Genomic DNA, 16,680 nt, shown 5'->3' with positions numbered 1-16,680 from the left:
ATCAAATACATTGGAACATATCCAATGTTAGGTCTTTGGTATTCCAAAGATTCAGATTTTACTCTTACTGGATATTCTGATGCTGATTTAGCTGGATGTAAAGTGGACAGGAAAAGTACTTCAGGTACATGTCAACTGCTTGGGAATATGTTGGTATCCTGGTACTCAAAGAAGCAGAATACAGTTGCACTTTCACTAAAGCGGCGAATATGTAGCATTGGAAAGTTGCAGTGCACGATTCTCGTGGATGAAGCAGCAATTACAAGACTTTGATATTGAAGAATCAAGTGTTGCAATCAAATGTGACAACACAAGTGCAATCAATTTGACAAAGAACCCAATTCTTCATTCTCGAGCTAAGCATATTGAAATCAAGCATCACTTTATTCGAGATCATGTTCAAAATGGTGATGTGAATATTCAATTCACTGATTCTAAGAATCAATTAGCTGATATATTTACAAAACCTCTTGATAAATCTTCATTTGAATTCATAAGAGACAAACTGTGCATCACTTATCCATTTTCTTGAAGTGTTTGATAGACAGAAATTTTTCAGACTCATGTATTCTCAGTCTGAACATTTTTCAGACTCACAAAGAAAGGTACGTTCCTTATTCAAATTTTTGGCGGGTATATTTTTGGCATTTTTGGCAGGATATTTTTATAATCGTTACTTTTGGAAGCAAATCAGGTATGTATTCTAATTTATCTGATAAATTGTGCTTAATATATTGTTATGATATCATCACGTTTGATTAAGCTTATATTTTCTTTCTACTTGCTTGGGATATCTTTTTATTTTCTAAAAATAACTTTCCTTCCAAAACTTATCCACCTCCTTTTTAAACTCGTCCTTCTCTTCAAAACCCTATCAGTACGATCTTTTACTCTCAAAACCCTTCCGATATTCAGAGACTCTCCTCTTCTTCCTCCAAAGATCGAAACTTTCGTCTCCAAAAGTGTCATAATGCCGGTCAAGATGGTGGCCTGTAGAAGATCGTCCCGTATTCTCAATCAAGACTCAAAGTCTACTGCATCGGCGGAATATTTGGAAGTTTCAGACTCAGAATCCGACCATCATGAAGACCGTTCTGAAGCAACACCTCCTCAGCGATTGTCGCCACCGAAATCAACCGGTAAAACAAATTTTCGTTTTCGAAGTATCAAGCTTGTATGGAATGCTTATCAGCGGTTAAAGAGAAGCAATGCCTCTGAATCGGTTCTGCGTGACTGTCTTAAAGACAATAATTTACTCTCTGAAGAACATCTCGCTGAAACCTACTCTGAGTTTTGTTGTAAAACTGACAAAGTTCCAGCTCGCTCTACCCCACAAGAGACTTCCTCAAGAAAGGGCAAAGAAAAAGTTGGAGAAGCTTCAACTCCTTCTGAAAAGAAATCGGTTCATGTAAGCCCTAAGTCTACTAGTGCTTCAAAATTTGTTGTTCCTGATAATGATGCACGATTTTTTGAGACTTTTGAGATAAATGTGGGAATAGCATCTGGTTTGCCTGGAACAGGAAGTTTGTTCAGAAGCACTGCGCATCACATGTGCTACAAGTTGTTACTTGCTAGAGGAGTAATGAACAATAGGACTGTGGATTTCGAATTCTTGGAGAAGGCTGGCATTTCTGTACAGCACCTGTTTGAGAAGTTAGGGATTTATGAATTTTGCCTTCAATCTGCCAATACTTATGCTGAATTAACTGCCTACTTCTATTCCAATCTTTCAATTCTGTCACCAAATTGGATTCAGTTTACTGTTGGTGACAAGAAGGTTGATTTAAAAGCACATGAATTGGCAAGGATAATTGGAGCCACACACTCTAATTTTACTCCGTTGGCAGTGAATCTTGAAGAAGCTTCTCAGGTGGCTTCTGACAATCCAAACTTTGCTTAAGGATCAAAGCGCCATCTCTCCTATTCTGACTTATCCAGACGATCTGTGATCTTGCATAAGATCATAATCAACTGTTTGAAGCCAAAAGATGCCTCAAAAACTGACCTATCAAAATCAGAGATAAAGCTCATTTGGGCTATCTTGAAAGGTCAATCCTTCTCTCTTCCTCACCTCATCATATTTCATATGTACAGAGCATTACAGAAGGATAAGGGTCATCTGCCATATAGAGCTTTAATCACTCGTATCTTCATGTTTCTCAATATATCTATTCCTGGTGAGTTGCGTGAAACCATGCTACCTCTTATGTTTGTTGGAGAACGAATGCTCTCCAAAATGAAGAAATTTGAAGATGTAAGGGACAGAGTAAAAGGAAAAGAGGCTGAAAAGTCAGAGGTAAAATCTGTTGGCAAGAAAGTTGAGAAAGTAAAGGAGCAAAGGAAAAGAACCAGTTCAGCCAGCAAGCAGCCTGATTCCCCTACTCCACTAAAAGTGTACAGCAAGAAACGTAGAATTCTTCTGCATGATGAAAATGATGAAGCAGAAGCAGAACACTTTGAAACAGGAGGCCCAGGACATGTTCCTGAACCAGCTTCCAAGGGTTCAGAATCCATACATGCAGAATATGTTTGTGAAGATCAATCACCTGTTGAGGGGGAGATTCCACCAGAATCAGCCACAGGGTACAATCAGTCTGAGGAAGCTAATGTCCAAGGTCAGCCATCCGAAAATCAGAACATCCTTTCTATTCTGCTTGAGATTAAAGACAAGCAAACTGCTTTAGAACAACATATGCAGAATCTACAGAAAATTATTGAGGAAAACACCAAGGCTCAACAACTTCAGGCAGCAGCAGATAAAGCAGCATTAGAGGAAGCCATTACTATGTGCTCATCCAACATGGATAAGGCCATAGGTCAATGCAGTTCGAAGATTGAGGAGGCTGTCTCAATATTGGAAAACTTTCAACTGATTCGTACTCCTAAAAAATAGCCTGTTTTTCAACATTTCTCTCCACATTTTTATTCAATTGGTCTGTAATATATCTCATACTTATTGTTAGACTGGTTGATTAGTTAAATCTCAGTGCCTTATTCTCTCTATTATTATCTTTTTGCTGATGATAAAAAGGGGGAGAAATTATGTGCAGATTTACAGGTTATATTCAAAGGAAGAAAGACAGAGATATCAACAGAGTTTGCTCTTTCAATCTGTGTTTTAGGAGCTTAATATGTTTATTTATTTTCAAAATAATTCAATCTGCAAGAAAGTTTTGTCACCATAAAAAAGGGGGAGATTGTTGATGAAAACTCCTATTGATTTTGAAGTTGACAAAACCTTCTATGTTATTGTAAATCTGATACTTATTCTGAACAAATTTATTCCAGGTCTGTATATTCTGGAAGCTCAGAAGAAAGTTATTCAGACTTTACAAACTGTCAAGTATGTTTTTGAAGACCCACATAATCTAGGTTCTGAGATTCAGACGTAGAAGTTATTCAGATGCAGATGCAGAAGCAGAAGTTATTCAGATGCAGATGCAGACGAAGAAATTAATCAGACGCAGAAATTCTTCAGACACAGATGCAGAAGTTCTTCAGATGCAGACGCAGAATTTCTTCAGACGCAGAATTCAGAACGTAACACAACAGCTAGTGATCTGGCATGGATTTCACAGAAGGAATGTTCTGATTGTCTCAATCTCAATCAAATTGATTGACAATCAAACATCACGACAAGAATGCATTACAACGGACAAAGCTCTAGTTATGGAAACCAAGATTCTGATTGTATGGGCGACCAGAATCAGCGGGATTCAGAATCTGTCATCCAACGGCTACTCAATCCTTTCTATACAAATCTGTCCAAGGTGAAGATTGGAAGATGATCCTCTGAAAGCTGTCCAATGGCTAGTTTAGGAGTATTTAAGAGGATCAACGAGCAGCAGAAGGAAGTACAGAATCAAGAATCAACAAGTCCAAAGTCTGAGCATACTCCAATAATTTCTCTTGTCATTCTGAACCAAACATTAAGATCTTGAGGGACACTTTGTAAGAGTGATTGTGTGAGATAGAGAGTCCTATCATACTCAAGAGTGTTAACACTCAGAAGTTGTAATTCCTCTTGATTACATAGTGAAATCCAGCCGGTAGGCTGTAAGCATGGGAGAGTGGACGTAGGCTTGCTATAAGCCGAACCACTATAAACTTGTGTGCAGATTCTCTATCCCTTATCTCTTACTTTACATTCTGCACATCAAGAGTACCGTCTTTATAATCTGTCTTGAATCTGAATTTTATTCAGACTCTACTATGATTTATTTTGTTTCCGCATAAATTATCAAAAATTGTTTAAGATCACCTATTCACCCCCCTCTAGGTGATCCTTGCTAGCTACATCAGACCAGAAGGAAGACACTTAGACTTTACAAGAATTAGATCGAGAAGTTTAGACTCTACTGTAAAAGTCACTCAGACTTTATTTTAAGTAGATGAAGAACTTCAGACTTTATTTTTGAAAGGTTCAGACCCTACTGAAGACCCACACTGACTTAAGTTCTGAATGAGAAGTAAGAACCAGAAGTTACTCAGACTCTGAAACTACTCAGAACGAAAGTAACGACCAGTGATTTGGCGAGAATTTCATAGAATGAAAGTTTTTATTGACTCAATGTTAAAAGGTTATAATTGATTGACAATAAAATATTAAGGCAAGTATATATATCACAATGGATATAGTTTTATTTAGGCAAAAGGACACTATAAGTGCCATAACTTGTGTACGGCGCTCACTTTGGTGCCATAACTTTTTTTCGGATCACTTTGGTGCCAAGTAGGAGGAAAAACGATCACTTAAGTGTCATAACTTTTTTTTTTTATCACTTTAGTGCTAAAATTTTTGAAAAACGATCACTTAAGTTCTAAAATTTTTGAAAAACGAATATTTAAGTGCTAAAATTTTTGAAAAACGATAACTTAAGTGCCAATCTCCGGCGAGACTCCGGCGAGCCACGTCAGCTTCAGAAATTAATAAAAAAATGCCACGTCAGATTTCCGGCGAAAAATTGTGTACGGCACCAGAGTTGGCACTTAAGTGATCGTTTTTCAAAAATTTTAGCACTTAAGTGATCGTTTTTCAAAAATTTTAGCACTAAAGTGATCCAAAAAAAAGTTATGGCACCACCGCCCTCAGCGGCTGCGCTGGCTTCGGGCTCTCCTCCCCCCACGAAGGGTAGGAGTTCGAATCCCAGCGCTGGCGTTAGGGATTCTTAAGCGTGACGTCGTGGTGGTGGGTCCTGCGCTAGCGTCACCCCGGGTTTACCTCCTCGGCTGTCGGCCGTGCGGGGGGTTCCCGGGTTACCAAAAAAAAAAAAAAAAAAAAGTTATGGCACTAAAGTGAGCGCCGTACACAAGTTATGGCACTTGTAGTGTTCTTTTGCCGTTTTATTTATGGAAACCAAGATTCTGATTGTATGGGTGACTAGATTCAGCGGGATTCAAATTTTGTCAACCAACGGCTGCTCAATCGATTTTATACAAATCTATCCAAGGTGAAGATTGGAAGATGATTATTTGAAGACTGTCCAACGATTAGTTTGGAAGTGGAGGAGTATAAAAGAAGATTAATGAGGAGCAGAAGGTACAGAACGAAGTCAAGAATCAACAAGTCCAAAGTCTGAGCATACTTTGATTCTACTATTTGTCTTTCCAGAGCAAAACACTAAGATCTTAAGGGACATCTTGTAAAAGTAATTGTGTGAGATAGAGAATCTTATCATTCACAGAGTGATATCACTCAGAACTTGTAATTCTTTTTGATCACATAGTGAAATCTAGTCAGTAGACTGTCAGTGTGGGAGAATGGATGTAGGCTTGATCTAAGCCGAACCACTATGACTTCTTTTGTGCAGTTTTTCTATCCCTAAGCTCTTATTTTACATACTGCACACTAGCACATTGTCTATATAAACTGCTCAGAATCTGAACATTGTTTAGACTTTACCGGTGATCAATTGTTTCCGCTTTAAATTGATTAAAATCATTCAAATCACCTATTCACCCCCCCTCTAGGTGATCCTTGTTAGCTACGCCAGATATATGAAACGCGTTATGCTTAATTATCAAACTACATACTGACCATTGCCTAGTCATAAGCTTTCACACTGTATTGAAGAGTATTTTAACCACTACAATATGATGAAATATGCTTAAACTTTGTACTTGAATTTCATTATCATGAGTTAATCTGCCTTTTATGTAATTTAAATTTTGAAAGCCACAATCGATATCAGTTCCTCTGAAAAATGGAAGATCCCCTGTAAATTCTGTTTCGCCAATTACACACAAGCAACAACTCAACGACGTCTATAGGATTTTAGAAAAATCTCAACAAAGAAGCTGTCATGTGTCAAGCTTCTTGATTTATCTTGATAAATGATTCGCTAGCAAGTGATTCTTTTCAGTGAACGTATCACAAACCCGCAAGTGATGCGAGCACAACCCTGAGTCCTCTCCGCATCAAATTTGCATTTGGGGCGTCTCCCATAGTTCTTTTCCTTTGCAAGCTCCCTCACAATGAGATCCAGACTCCCTCTCTCATCCTCATTCAGTGACCAAAACTCCTCGCACGACATGCCGGCATGACACGGCACGGAACACTGGGCACAGAACAACCTGTGGCAATCTGGACACTCACTCTCTCTAATCACCTCCCCACCATCATAGTCCTTGATCAAAAGGGCTGAGCAGTTTTCGAAAGGGCAATAGAACTTCTGCGCCTCGAGAAACATCGCCTCACACAGCGATTTCTCCCACATGTAGAGAACATTCTCAGGGAGGATTTGCCTGCAGGAATTAATCTGTAGGACACCCTCACACTCCAATCCTGGGCATTTGATGGTGGTGACAGTGTCCAGGACTTTGGTCTCCACATACCTGCTTATGCGGAGAGAGCGAAAGGTGTGAGACCACACGGTCCCGATGCTGAACATCTCTTTGGCCTCTTTTCTCTCCGCACAAATCTCACAGAATCTCTCTGATGACTCACCACCATCTTTTTGAACACCTATCTCAACCGGGTCTATGATTATCATCTGGCTTCTGTTTGGGTTTGCCTCAGTCACAACCGCTAAAGACGAGGAAGACCCGGTATTTCTTTTTGAAGGATTCATATTCATCACCCAGGAGACTTCTAAAACCTCCTGAAAGTGCAACTCTTGGGCATATTCAGAATCTGATACTCCAGGACCATCAAACAAGAATGATAAGAAGAGATCATCTTGCGAGAAAACATCAAAGTGCCGCTTCTTTTCTTTGAATGTGCTTGTTTTGTGGCTTGTTGGTCCTTAGAAGGTCGCTTTGTTTGTTTTTCTTTTTAAAGATGCGGTGTACTGTGCACGAAACCTTAGCGGAGAAATTACTTTCTATGATTGGGACTTTAATTCCTTCTTCAGGAGTTTTTTCTTAAATTTTTTTTATATTTTGGATGGTCCTACCATTTTTGTAATTTTTTTTAAACTAAGCTAGCTTTGCTTGGATCAAAGTCAAGATGAAGGATATAGCTCTCACATTGAAACTTTGATTTGTTGCATATTTTAGGACGATATCAAAATAGGAGATCCTAAACTTATATCTTTTCAGATCTTTTCTTTGCCTTTTAATTATATTTTTCTGCATTTCAACTCTCGTTAAATTCTAGTCTTATCGTTTGATGAATGCACAACTTAATATATAAATGTTAACAAAAGAACATATTGGACCCGTAACGTAAATGAGATTGGCTTTGCATGTGTTAGAGTATTGTATGTTTGTATGTATGTAGACATGCATGCATGTGCGTATGCATACGTACACTAGAGGACCTCAAAAAATTTCTCATTCTAGAAAGGTCAAATATTGTTCCGTTGGAAGATGGCAATGAAAACACGGCTAAATAAACTGATCAAAGATAAATATCCTCGCAAAAGAAAAGCAAAAATTCTCTTAATTGATATAGTTTATAATAAGGACTTTTATATGGTGTCAATCTGTTAGAAAGGAAAATCAATTTTGGATTAGATGCCGAGAAGGAAAATCTCCCGTTTAAATCCAATTATGGTAAAATCTTAAATTTAAGAAGATCTATTCTAGACTTGAAAGAACTTCTGAATCAAATTTTTTTTTAAATTCCAATTAAATACAATAGGTTCTAGTCAATCTTTTACACTTGCTGTAAATATCACAGCACCGCAATGGTGCGGAAGAACTGTCCTTTTTATGTTTATTAATTATTTAAATCCATGCAACGTACAAAAAACATTTCTTACTTTTATTTAATAACCAATTAAATACCTATAATTTTAAAAGTACCAAATACATACCTTAATTTTACCTTTGGAGACCACTTTACAACTTCACATAAATTATTCTTATCTTCCTGTTTACGAAAATGCCAAAAAATGTCTACCCCCAGTCCTAAATTCTCACACTGACCCAGACACTTAAAAGCAATTGTCTTAGGTAACTTAGAAATATCTAGAATTCTTGAGAGAAGAGAGGAGGTGCATTCCTTCAACAATTTGTTAATAAATAATCTGGTGGAAGGCCAAGCAATCTCACTGTGAGACCATCCGTGAACAAAGATTTCGCTTAGACCGCCACTCACCGGGGGTACAATTCGGTAACCGACATGCCATTGGTCGACGAAGGCATAGTCTTACTAGTGGATCGGTCCGATTCAAGCTCTCTCATTGGGATGTTTAGTCCTTGCGATCTACTTCGGACAAAGAAGGCTGGATGTCGAGGCGATGGTGGGGTAATGGAATTGCTGCTGAGCATGAGAACTACGGTGGCCATGGTGGGTCTAATAGCCGGATGTTCCTGAATGCAGAGTAAGCAAATGTGCAGGCATCGAAGCACTTCATCTCTTGAATATGAATCCATGATAGCTGAGTCCAACACTTCCAAGGGCATGCCCTCCCTCCATTGATTCCACACCTGCAAGAATAATTCCAGAAAAGAGTGCCGACTGAGTTTTTTCAAAGGAATTTAAATTTTACTTGACCAAAATTACAAAGAGTGCCGCTATACATTTTTGTCACAGTAGCATTGTGATACTTACATAACTAGCAAGATATTCACCCCCATCCAATTGGTGGTAATAGTTATTCTTCTTGCCGCAAATGATCTCTAGAAGTAGCACGCCGAAACTATAAACATCGGATTTCACCGAGAATTCTCCATGCATTGCATATTCTGGAGACATGTAACCACTGCAAAACCGAACATTAGCCATATGTGCATTGCAGATTTAGATGCAGATCGCTTAGCATCCCTAAATAGATAAAATGAGCAAGTGCCGCATCCAATTACAAAGTCATCCACTCAAAAACTTAGACTTACAAAGTCCCCACAATTTTATTTGTGGTAGCCTGATTTTGATTGACTCCAAAAATCCTTGCCATGCCAAAATCTGAAATTTTTGGGTTCATTTCACTGTCTAACAAGATATTGCTACATTTTAGGTCCCGATGGATAATCCGGAGTCGCGAATCTTCGTGTAGATAGAGCATTCCTCGAGCGATTCCAGATACTATTTTATAACGTAATGGCCAATCCAATTGTCTCCTTTTTTCGGAATCTGCACCGTTGCACCCAAAATTCATTAATGTGCTAGCATGTGGAACCTATTCTAAAACTAGAGGCGAAGTCCATCACAATTCCAAAATATATTATTCTCATTCATCAAATGTTGCTTAAAGAAAAACTATAATCAGTTGAAAGAACAAAAACCTCTTAATTCCAAGGTTTCCACAGCTAGTGAGATCTTGACAACATTTTATTTCTAGCAAATTATACTTTCTGCACATAAGAAGGTTAAACTGCAACATACCAAATAAGAAGTAATCAAGGCTTTTATTTGGCACAAACTCGTAGGCCAGTAGCTTTTTGTCTCCCTCCAAACAAAATCCAAGTAGTCGCACAAGATTTCTGTGTTGAAGCTTGGCAACTAATAGAACTTCATTTTTGAATTCTTCGTCACCCTGTCTTGAGCTTTGTGATAGCCTCTTCACCGCGATTTGTTGTCCATTAGGAAGTCCACCCTGAAGTGCTTTGTATATATCGTTTAATTCCTTATGACCACTTCTTGAAAACTAACATAAAAAAGCTTTACATGTTTCTTTCTCTCCGAAATCATTATGTGTGATTCATACGCAAAGCATTCTTGATCATTTCCAATTTATATGTAATACGTACCTGGAAAACTTCACCGAATCCACCTTCACCCAATTTGTTTTGAGGAGAGAAATTATTTGTTGCTGCTTGCATTGTAGCCAAGTCAAATTGCAAGGACTCCACGGTGGTAAGTTCATTTGCCCCTACATTACCAAACAAGTCAATGTGATTTTCGAATTACCTCGACAGTGGCTCCTAGTGGAGTTTATAGGGTTGTCAGTGCTTCGCAACAAGTCATAATGAAGATCAACAGATTAGACTGGCATGGTTGTCCCCCTACCCCAAAGCAATCTTTACCCTTTAGATGGCCATCACGGGAAAAAAAGAAACAAAATTATCAATTCTATAGGAGACAAAGTAATGAGATAAATCTCTGATCATGATCACTTCTTCATGCTGAGGGTAGTGTTAGGTCAGTCAATTGCGGGTGCAGATGCTACCTATGCTTGGAGGTAATTGTTTTAGGAGTATTTTGAGGCCTCGTTATGTGGTCGGCAACTGTGAATCTATAGCACTGGCAATACTCATGGCATCCTAATGGGATCTTTCTGGATGTATCCCTAAGGAGAGGCTTAAGAAGGCTGCGGTGAGCCGCCGGCGCCTCACCCGACTGCGTCTTGACCCCTATCCTCACTTTCCGTGTCACGGTACCTCAATGATTCTGCTCTTCTTTGAAATGCAAAAGTGGCTGATATAATTTGTGCTCTGAATGGAAATGGCCCGTGGCGAGGTCTGAAGACTCGGTATCAATCCAGGAAGCTGGTTGTGGTGTAATTTGTCCAAAGCCTCCTTTGGAAGACCGAGATACTTGCACTGCTGCTTCTAGTGTCATTCTTACCTCTGCTTCAACTTGGGATTGTCCGGAACAGAGGCACAAGAGCGAAGTGGCATTGGCTGGTTGGCTTTCACCTAATATGCTGAGGTTTGCATTCATACTTTGGTTGGCTAGACAAGAAAAGTTGCTTATATTTCAAGGAATTGACAGATAGTCTTCTAATGATGGCCAAACTGTGTTTTTTCTGTCATGAAAGCACTGAGATTAAATTCCATTTGTTTTTTGAATGCAGTTTCTCTAAGCAAGTCTGGAAGAGTGCCCTTCAGCTTTGTTCTCCTGATAGATGAATCGGTGATTGGGAGTTTGAATAGTCCTGATGCTATAAAAAGGAGAATTTTGATAGCTGATTGGTGAAATTTTTGTGGAGTTGCTCCATCTATGTCATATAGAAGGCCAGAAATAAGCTTTTACGTTCCCAAACTATTCCTTCTGCTGATGGCATTATGTATGCTTGTGAAGTCTATGTATAGTTTTAAAGGTAGAAATAGCATGAAGAATTGGATTCTTCCAATATCGAATACTTTCTTTAAATTTTGATTGTTTCTTGGCGGCGCTGTGGGAAATTCTCAAATCAATCCTAAACCTATTATACGAATATCAATTTAGTCATAAATTTTTCATTTTTTATCCTAAATCTTTATGCGAAATTCGAATATAGTCCATCTAGCCAATTTTTGCTGGAAATTGCTGACGTGGTGATGCTAGTAATGACTAAACCACCAAGTCAGCGATTTCCGTCAAAATTGATCGGAATGACTACATTGTAATTTTGTGTAAAGTTTTAGAACTGAATTGACAAAATTAAAATTCTTAAGACAAAATTGGCATCCGTACAATAGACTTAGGACTGATTGGATAATTTTCTCGTTGTCGTACATAGGGGAATTCTAGGGTGGGTCAATTCTTGATCTAAACTGGCCTGTCCCACCAACTCATTTTTACATTTTGGTTCAAGATTAAATCTATTATAATAAAATAGAAAAATGTGTTATTTTACTAAAAAATCGTCCTTAGTCAAGGGGTTATGGGGTTATTTTTCTATATTTAAGACATGGTTTTAATCTTAATGAGCGCAATTTTTTTTTCCGTTGATAGAGGCTTGAAAGCCAAAATTGTGTTGGTTCAACTTAGGAACCAGCCTGGTTGGGGTACCGGCTAAGGACCGGACCAACAAACCTGATTCTCGAGTTAAAACGGATCTATTGCTCACCCCTAGTTGTATAGCAGTAGTACTAAATTGGCGAATTGACAAAATTGGCTGCCGTGTAATATGTTTAGGACTTTTTTGACAATAATCCCATAGAACTTATGTGATACGTAAGTTTTTCTTGTTTTAATATAATTGATTTGAAATCATGATAAACATCATTTTTCAATTCAATTATAGAGGCGCAAAACTTTTTTAAAGTATACATAAGAAAACAACAAAGTTGACTCTGGTTTTTGGTCAAATGTTTCTGATATCAAATGTACTTTGGCTTTTAATAATATGTTTAAAAGGGAAATTATTGATCTTCAGGCACTGATAAATACACACAATGTTTTAAAAAGCTTGTAATTAGCTCCACTTGTTTGATATGGTACGGCTTGCCCGACCATCTTAAATTATGAAAAAAGGGTGTTGGTGCAGTTTCTATAAAATGTTCAACGAACATTTCATTGTTGTAGTAGCTTAAGCTAACTTCATGGCCAATTTTCTGCACAACATAGCTACAGTACAGCTACAATTATGTCAAACGGACTCTTAATTTGTATAATTCCTAATGGAAAATAAAGAAGTTTCATAATATGCTCAATTAATATAATATAGATGGTTTAACATGAAAATAAAGGCAAATAGTCAATTTACCACTTATTCCTTTGACGACATCATACGTCTTCTTTCTCTTTCTTCGAAGCAAACAACAAGCGAGAAAGAGAAGTACCATCACACCTCCAACAGGAACGACAATGGCAATGGTTATCACGGTAGATTTGTCGCTTTTTCCTGCAAATGTACCATTACAAATGTGAGGCAAGTGCCAAACTAATCTTACTGCCTTTTAGATGAAAGCATGTCCAATATTTAAACATTCCAACACTCTGCTTCACTAGGTCGGGATTAGACCTAAGACTGAAGCACGAAGATTGGTAATTCGATATGCAAGAAGGGGGCCTTGAGAAATCTTAATAGAGAGGCTTAAACGAGAAAGTCCAAACTTCAATTGCAATTCCACCAGCATTTGCAATTTTTTGCTTTTGGTAAACTGACGGGGGCTGAAGCCTCACAAATGAAAATATTAAGAAGCACAAAGTTTCTATCAGGAACAACCCATGTTTGTTCACCTATTAATCGGGAAATTAAATATGAGTTTCCTTCTTGACAAACATATTGCTAGCGGACCTTTACTAGCAAATTGTCACATCTGTCATCTTCAACCATTTGTAAGTTCTAAAATTGTAGGTTTTTCTTGTATCATGGACTATTATGGGCTGCAGACATTTCTCATGGGTTGCTTAATTAAAAAAAAAAGAAATTTTCTCTCAAGCAAAGTATGTTTGTTTCGTCTAGGGGGGAGACTAATGTTAATGAGGAAGCACTAGTCGAAAAAGACATCAGGAAAAAAAAATCTAATGCTAACTTTTAAGGACCGTATTGCTGTCGTTGCTAATTACACATGGGGACAGCTCCGTGCCCCCCGTCCCCAGAAAAGCTTAAGTGGCTATGGAATGAATCAACTGCCAAGAAATCCACAATGAATTCGGACAATACAAAGTTTACAATCAATTAATTGCTTGAGTGCTTCTCAACTCTTGACTGCACACAAGTTGTTCCTAATTGTGTTTATTCACAATCTCTCGCAATATTCTGATGGACTCAACTTGGAATTATTGCTGCCGCTGCAGCACCCGAGCGCTAGGGTTTAAATCTGTGTAAAGAAACCTCATACATATATCAACCACCACGACAAGAAGTCCTATTCTGGTCTTATTTATGAAACCCACACAGAGCTGGAGTTGTTGGAATTCCTTGGCCAGACTTAGACATGGACATTGACTCTGATGGACGTGCCTTCTACCACTATAAGCAATTATCCGAACCCTTTGGTAGATAAAGTGACTCAAGTTTTGCCAACAATACTACCGCATCCTTATTTCAATCAACACCTCATCCGATAAAATCAACAGGATTATGCTATTATCCTTCTCCATTACCTCTGCCTTATATTTCTCTTTCATCTCTTCTGGCAACTTATCCTTACCGTCCACGGCCTTCAACAAACTTAGGTTGTTAATAGGGCATACATCTTAATGCTCCATAACCCAATATTGTTCCTCCCTTTGAGCTTCTCTATTTCAAATCTCGCTCTAGAGATAATTGCAAATCCAATATTCTAGACAATGATTAAACAAGCATAAGCCCTAAATCAGTTCTACAAATCCTAACCTTAGCTTTGATACCAATTGTTGTGAAATAATGCCAAAGCAAACAAATCTTGCAATTCAATATCAAACATGATATACCGAAATTACTAGAGAAATCACAAGGTATGATAATGACACCGGACAAATTTTACAATCACTGCAATATTCTGATGAACTCAACTTGGAATTATTGCTACCTGAGCACTACGGTTTAAATCTCTGTAAAAAAACCTTATACATATATTAACCACCGCCACTAGAAGTCCAATTCTGGTATTCTTTAATGAAAGCCACACAGAGCTGGAGTTGTTGGAATTTCTTGGCCAGACTTAAACATGGACATTGACTCTGATGGATGTGCCTTCGATCACCATAAGCAATTATTTGAACCCTTCAGTAGATAAAGTGACTCAAGTTTTGCCCACAATACTACTGCATCCTTTTATTCTGCCATTTCAATCAACACCTCATCTAACAAAATCAACAGGGTTATGCTATCGTCCTTCTCCATTACCTCTGCCTTATTGGTCTCTTTCATTCTTATGGCAACTTATCCTTACTGTCCAGCGCCTTCACTAAACTTTGGTTTGTAAATAGGGCACACACTTAATGCTCTCAAACCTAGTTTTCCTCCTATTGAGCTTCTCAATCTAAACTCTCGCTCCAAACATTGCAAATAATATTCCAGACATTGATCCGACGAAGCATAAGCCCTAAATCAGTTTTAGAAACCCTAACTTTAGCTCTAATACCAATTGTGTGAAATAATGCCTAAACTAACGAATCTTGCAATTCAATATCAAGCACGATATACCAAAATTACTAGAGAAAACAACAAGGAACAATAAGGACACCAGGTATTTACATTGTTCAGTCCGAGCGTTGGTATTTACTTTACGGGGAGAACCAGTCATGAAGATGAATTCTGAGAATTACAAAGTTTATAATTAATCAAACACCAAATTGTTTACCAATCCTAGATTATATCCAAGAAACTCTCAATTGTGCTTACGCACAATCTCTCAGAGTATTTTCATCTAGAAAATTCACAAAGGGAAAAACCACCTTGAGTAATTGCCGCCGCTGCAGAGCATGACACTTGGGCTTAAGTCTCTCTTAAAAAACCCTATGCACATTGACCACATAAATATATAAACCCCACGCCGAGTTGGACTTGCTGGAATTCCTTGACTTTGAATTTGATCCAGACTTGAGTCAGCAGCCAAGTTCTAACCGCAGGCAAATTTGGGTTTCGGCACAAGACGGGCCAGACTTTAATTTCATAATTTAACTCTCTCTCGCTCTCTCTCTCTCTCTCTCTCTCTCTCTCTCTCTCTCTCTCACAACAGGCTCCGTCATGAATGGTAAAGCTCTGAATTTGCTGGTTCAAAAAGGTTAGAGCCGACGGGGCGATTGTCAATTAGCTCTATCTTCGTTGACAGAGGCCCCTACTGTCCTATACACACACACACACATATAGCACGAAAATAATCCTTGATTTTTCATTCAAGAACTAAATAAGCTTAAACTACAAAATAACTAAGCAAAAAAGAAAAGAAAAAGAAAAAGAAAAAGAAAAAGACTAGTGCATTACTCCACAATAGAGAAAATGTCTTTATCGATAATAATTCCTATTCTACATCGAGGCATGTGATAGGTACAACTGCACGCGCAATTAGAGACAAATTCATTATTAAAAAAGTAACCCAAAAGCTTAAGTCAATAAATGAAGACCACATGCATATAAAAGCATACGAAACCCTATAGCGATGTTGGATATTTCAACACCTCATTTCACGTGTAAGTTGGAATAAACACATGGAAATTGACTAACAAGGGTGGACACACATGGGAAAGAGGTAGAACTTTGCTTTAATGCCGTATCAGAAAATCCAACCCAAAAGTTTAAATTAAAAGGTGAAGAGAGATCACATGTAATAAAGAGCATATGAAGCCCCATAGTCAAAGGATGTGCGATATTTCTACATCTATGATCACCATTTTCCAATTTTTGGAACCTTAACCTCGGCTTAAACCTCTAGTCATGTCAGCTTTTCAAGTTTTGAGAAGTTCTTCCTCTTCATTCGAAGAATCTAATTTCTACTTACATAATGAAGTCTTTCACAGTTTAATGCCTTCGAAGAAAAGGTCGTTAATTCTACATATACATTATCAACTTATACAAAGTGCGATTGGGGTGACTGTCCTTAATTTTCTTTGGGAAAAAGCTAGAAAATATCCCAAACTATGCCCTGTGACACCAATATCCCAATTTTTTTTGTCGCCAAAATACCCAAAACTTGTACCATGTTACATATATATCCTCT

At 38.0% G+C, this 16,680-nt stretch overlaps 2 protein-coding genes across 2 annotated transcripts; both read right to left on the bottom strand.

The window, feature by feature from the left end:
- Positions 1-6,341: 6,341 nt before the first annotated feature.
- On the bottom strand, positions 6,342-8,507 carry LOC115673824 (E3 ubiquitin-protein ligase RSL1-like). The gene is made up of 2 exons (XM_056316162.1): positions 8,497-8,507; positions 6,342-7,221 (listed from the first exon to the last, which is right to left on the bottom strand). The coding sequence occupies exons 1-2, from the start codon at positions 8,505-8,507 to the stop codon at positions 6,342-6,344; spliced, it is 891 nt and encodes a 296-aa protein (XP_056172137.1).
- Positions 8,508-8,522: 15 nt separating this feature from the next.
- On the bottom strand, positions 8,523-12,897 carry LOC115673822 (cysteine-rich receptor-like protein kinase 10). Its single transcript, XM_030596075.2, has 6 exons — positions 12,798-12,897; positions 10,135-10,256; positions 9,770-9,980; positions 9,280-9,517; positions 8,999-9,149; positions 8,523-8,874 (listed from the first exon to the last, which is right to left on the bottom strand). The coding sequence occupies exons 1-6, from the start codon at positions 12,874-12,876 to the stop codon at positions 8,539-8,541; spliced, it is 1,137 nt and encodes a 378-aa protein (XP_030451935.2). The 5' UTR covers positions 12,877-12,897; the 3' UTR covers positions 8,523-8,538.
- Between the last annotated feature and the right edge of the window lie 3,783 nt (positions 12,898-16,680).

This window comes from Syzygium oleosum, unplaced genomic scaffold (genome assembly GCF_021117445.2).
Source record: "Syzygium oleosum isolate NSW1041296 unplaced genomic scaffold, Sole_v2.1 Sole_v2.11, whole genome shotgun sequence".
Classification (NCBI taxonomy): Eukaryota; Viridiplantae; Streptophyta; class Magnoliopsida; order Myrtales; family Myrtaceae; genus Syzygium; species Syzygium oleosum.
The sequence above is the reverse complement of the archived record's forward strand: the minus strand, read 5'-3'. Positions and strand labels throughout refer to the sequence as shown.

Excerpts from the sequence above, each read along its gene's own strand:
- LOC115673822 (XM_030596075.2), bottom strand. The coding sequence starts at position 12,876 with ATGGTACTTCTCTTTCTCGCTTGTTGTTTGCTTCGAAGAAAGAGAAAG. Across the intron at positions 9,518-9,769 it reads CCTTGATTACTTCTTATTTG|ATTCCGAAAAAAGGAGACAA; the intron begins GTATGTTGCAGT and ends GCAACGGTGCAG. Across the intron at positions 8,875-8,998 it reads GTGAATATCTTGCTAGTTAT|GTGTGGAATCAATGGAGGGA; the intron begins GTAAGTATCACA and ends TTATTCTTGCAG.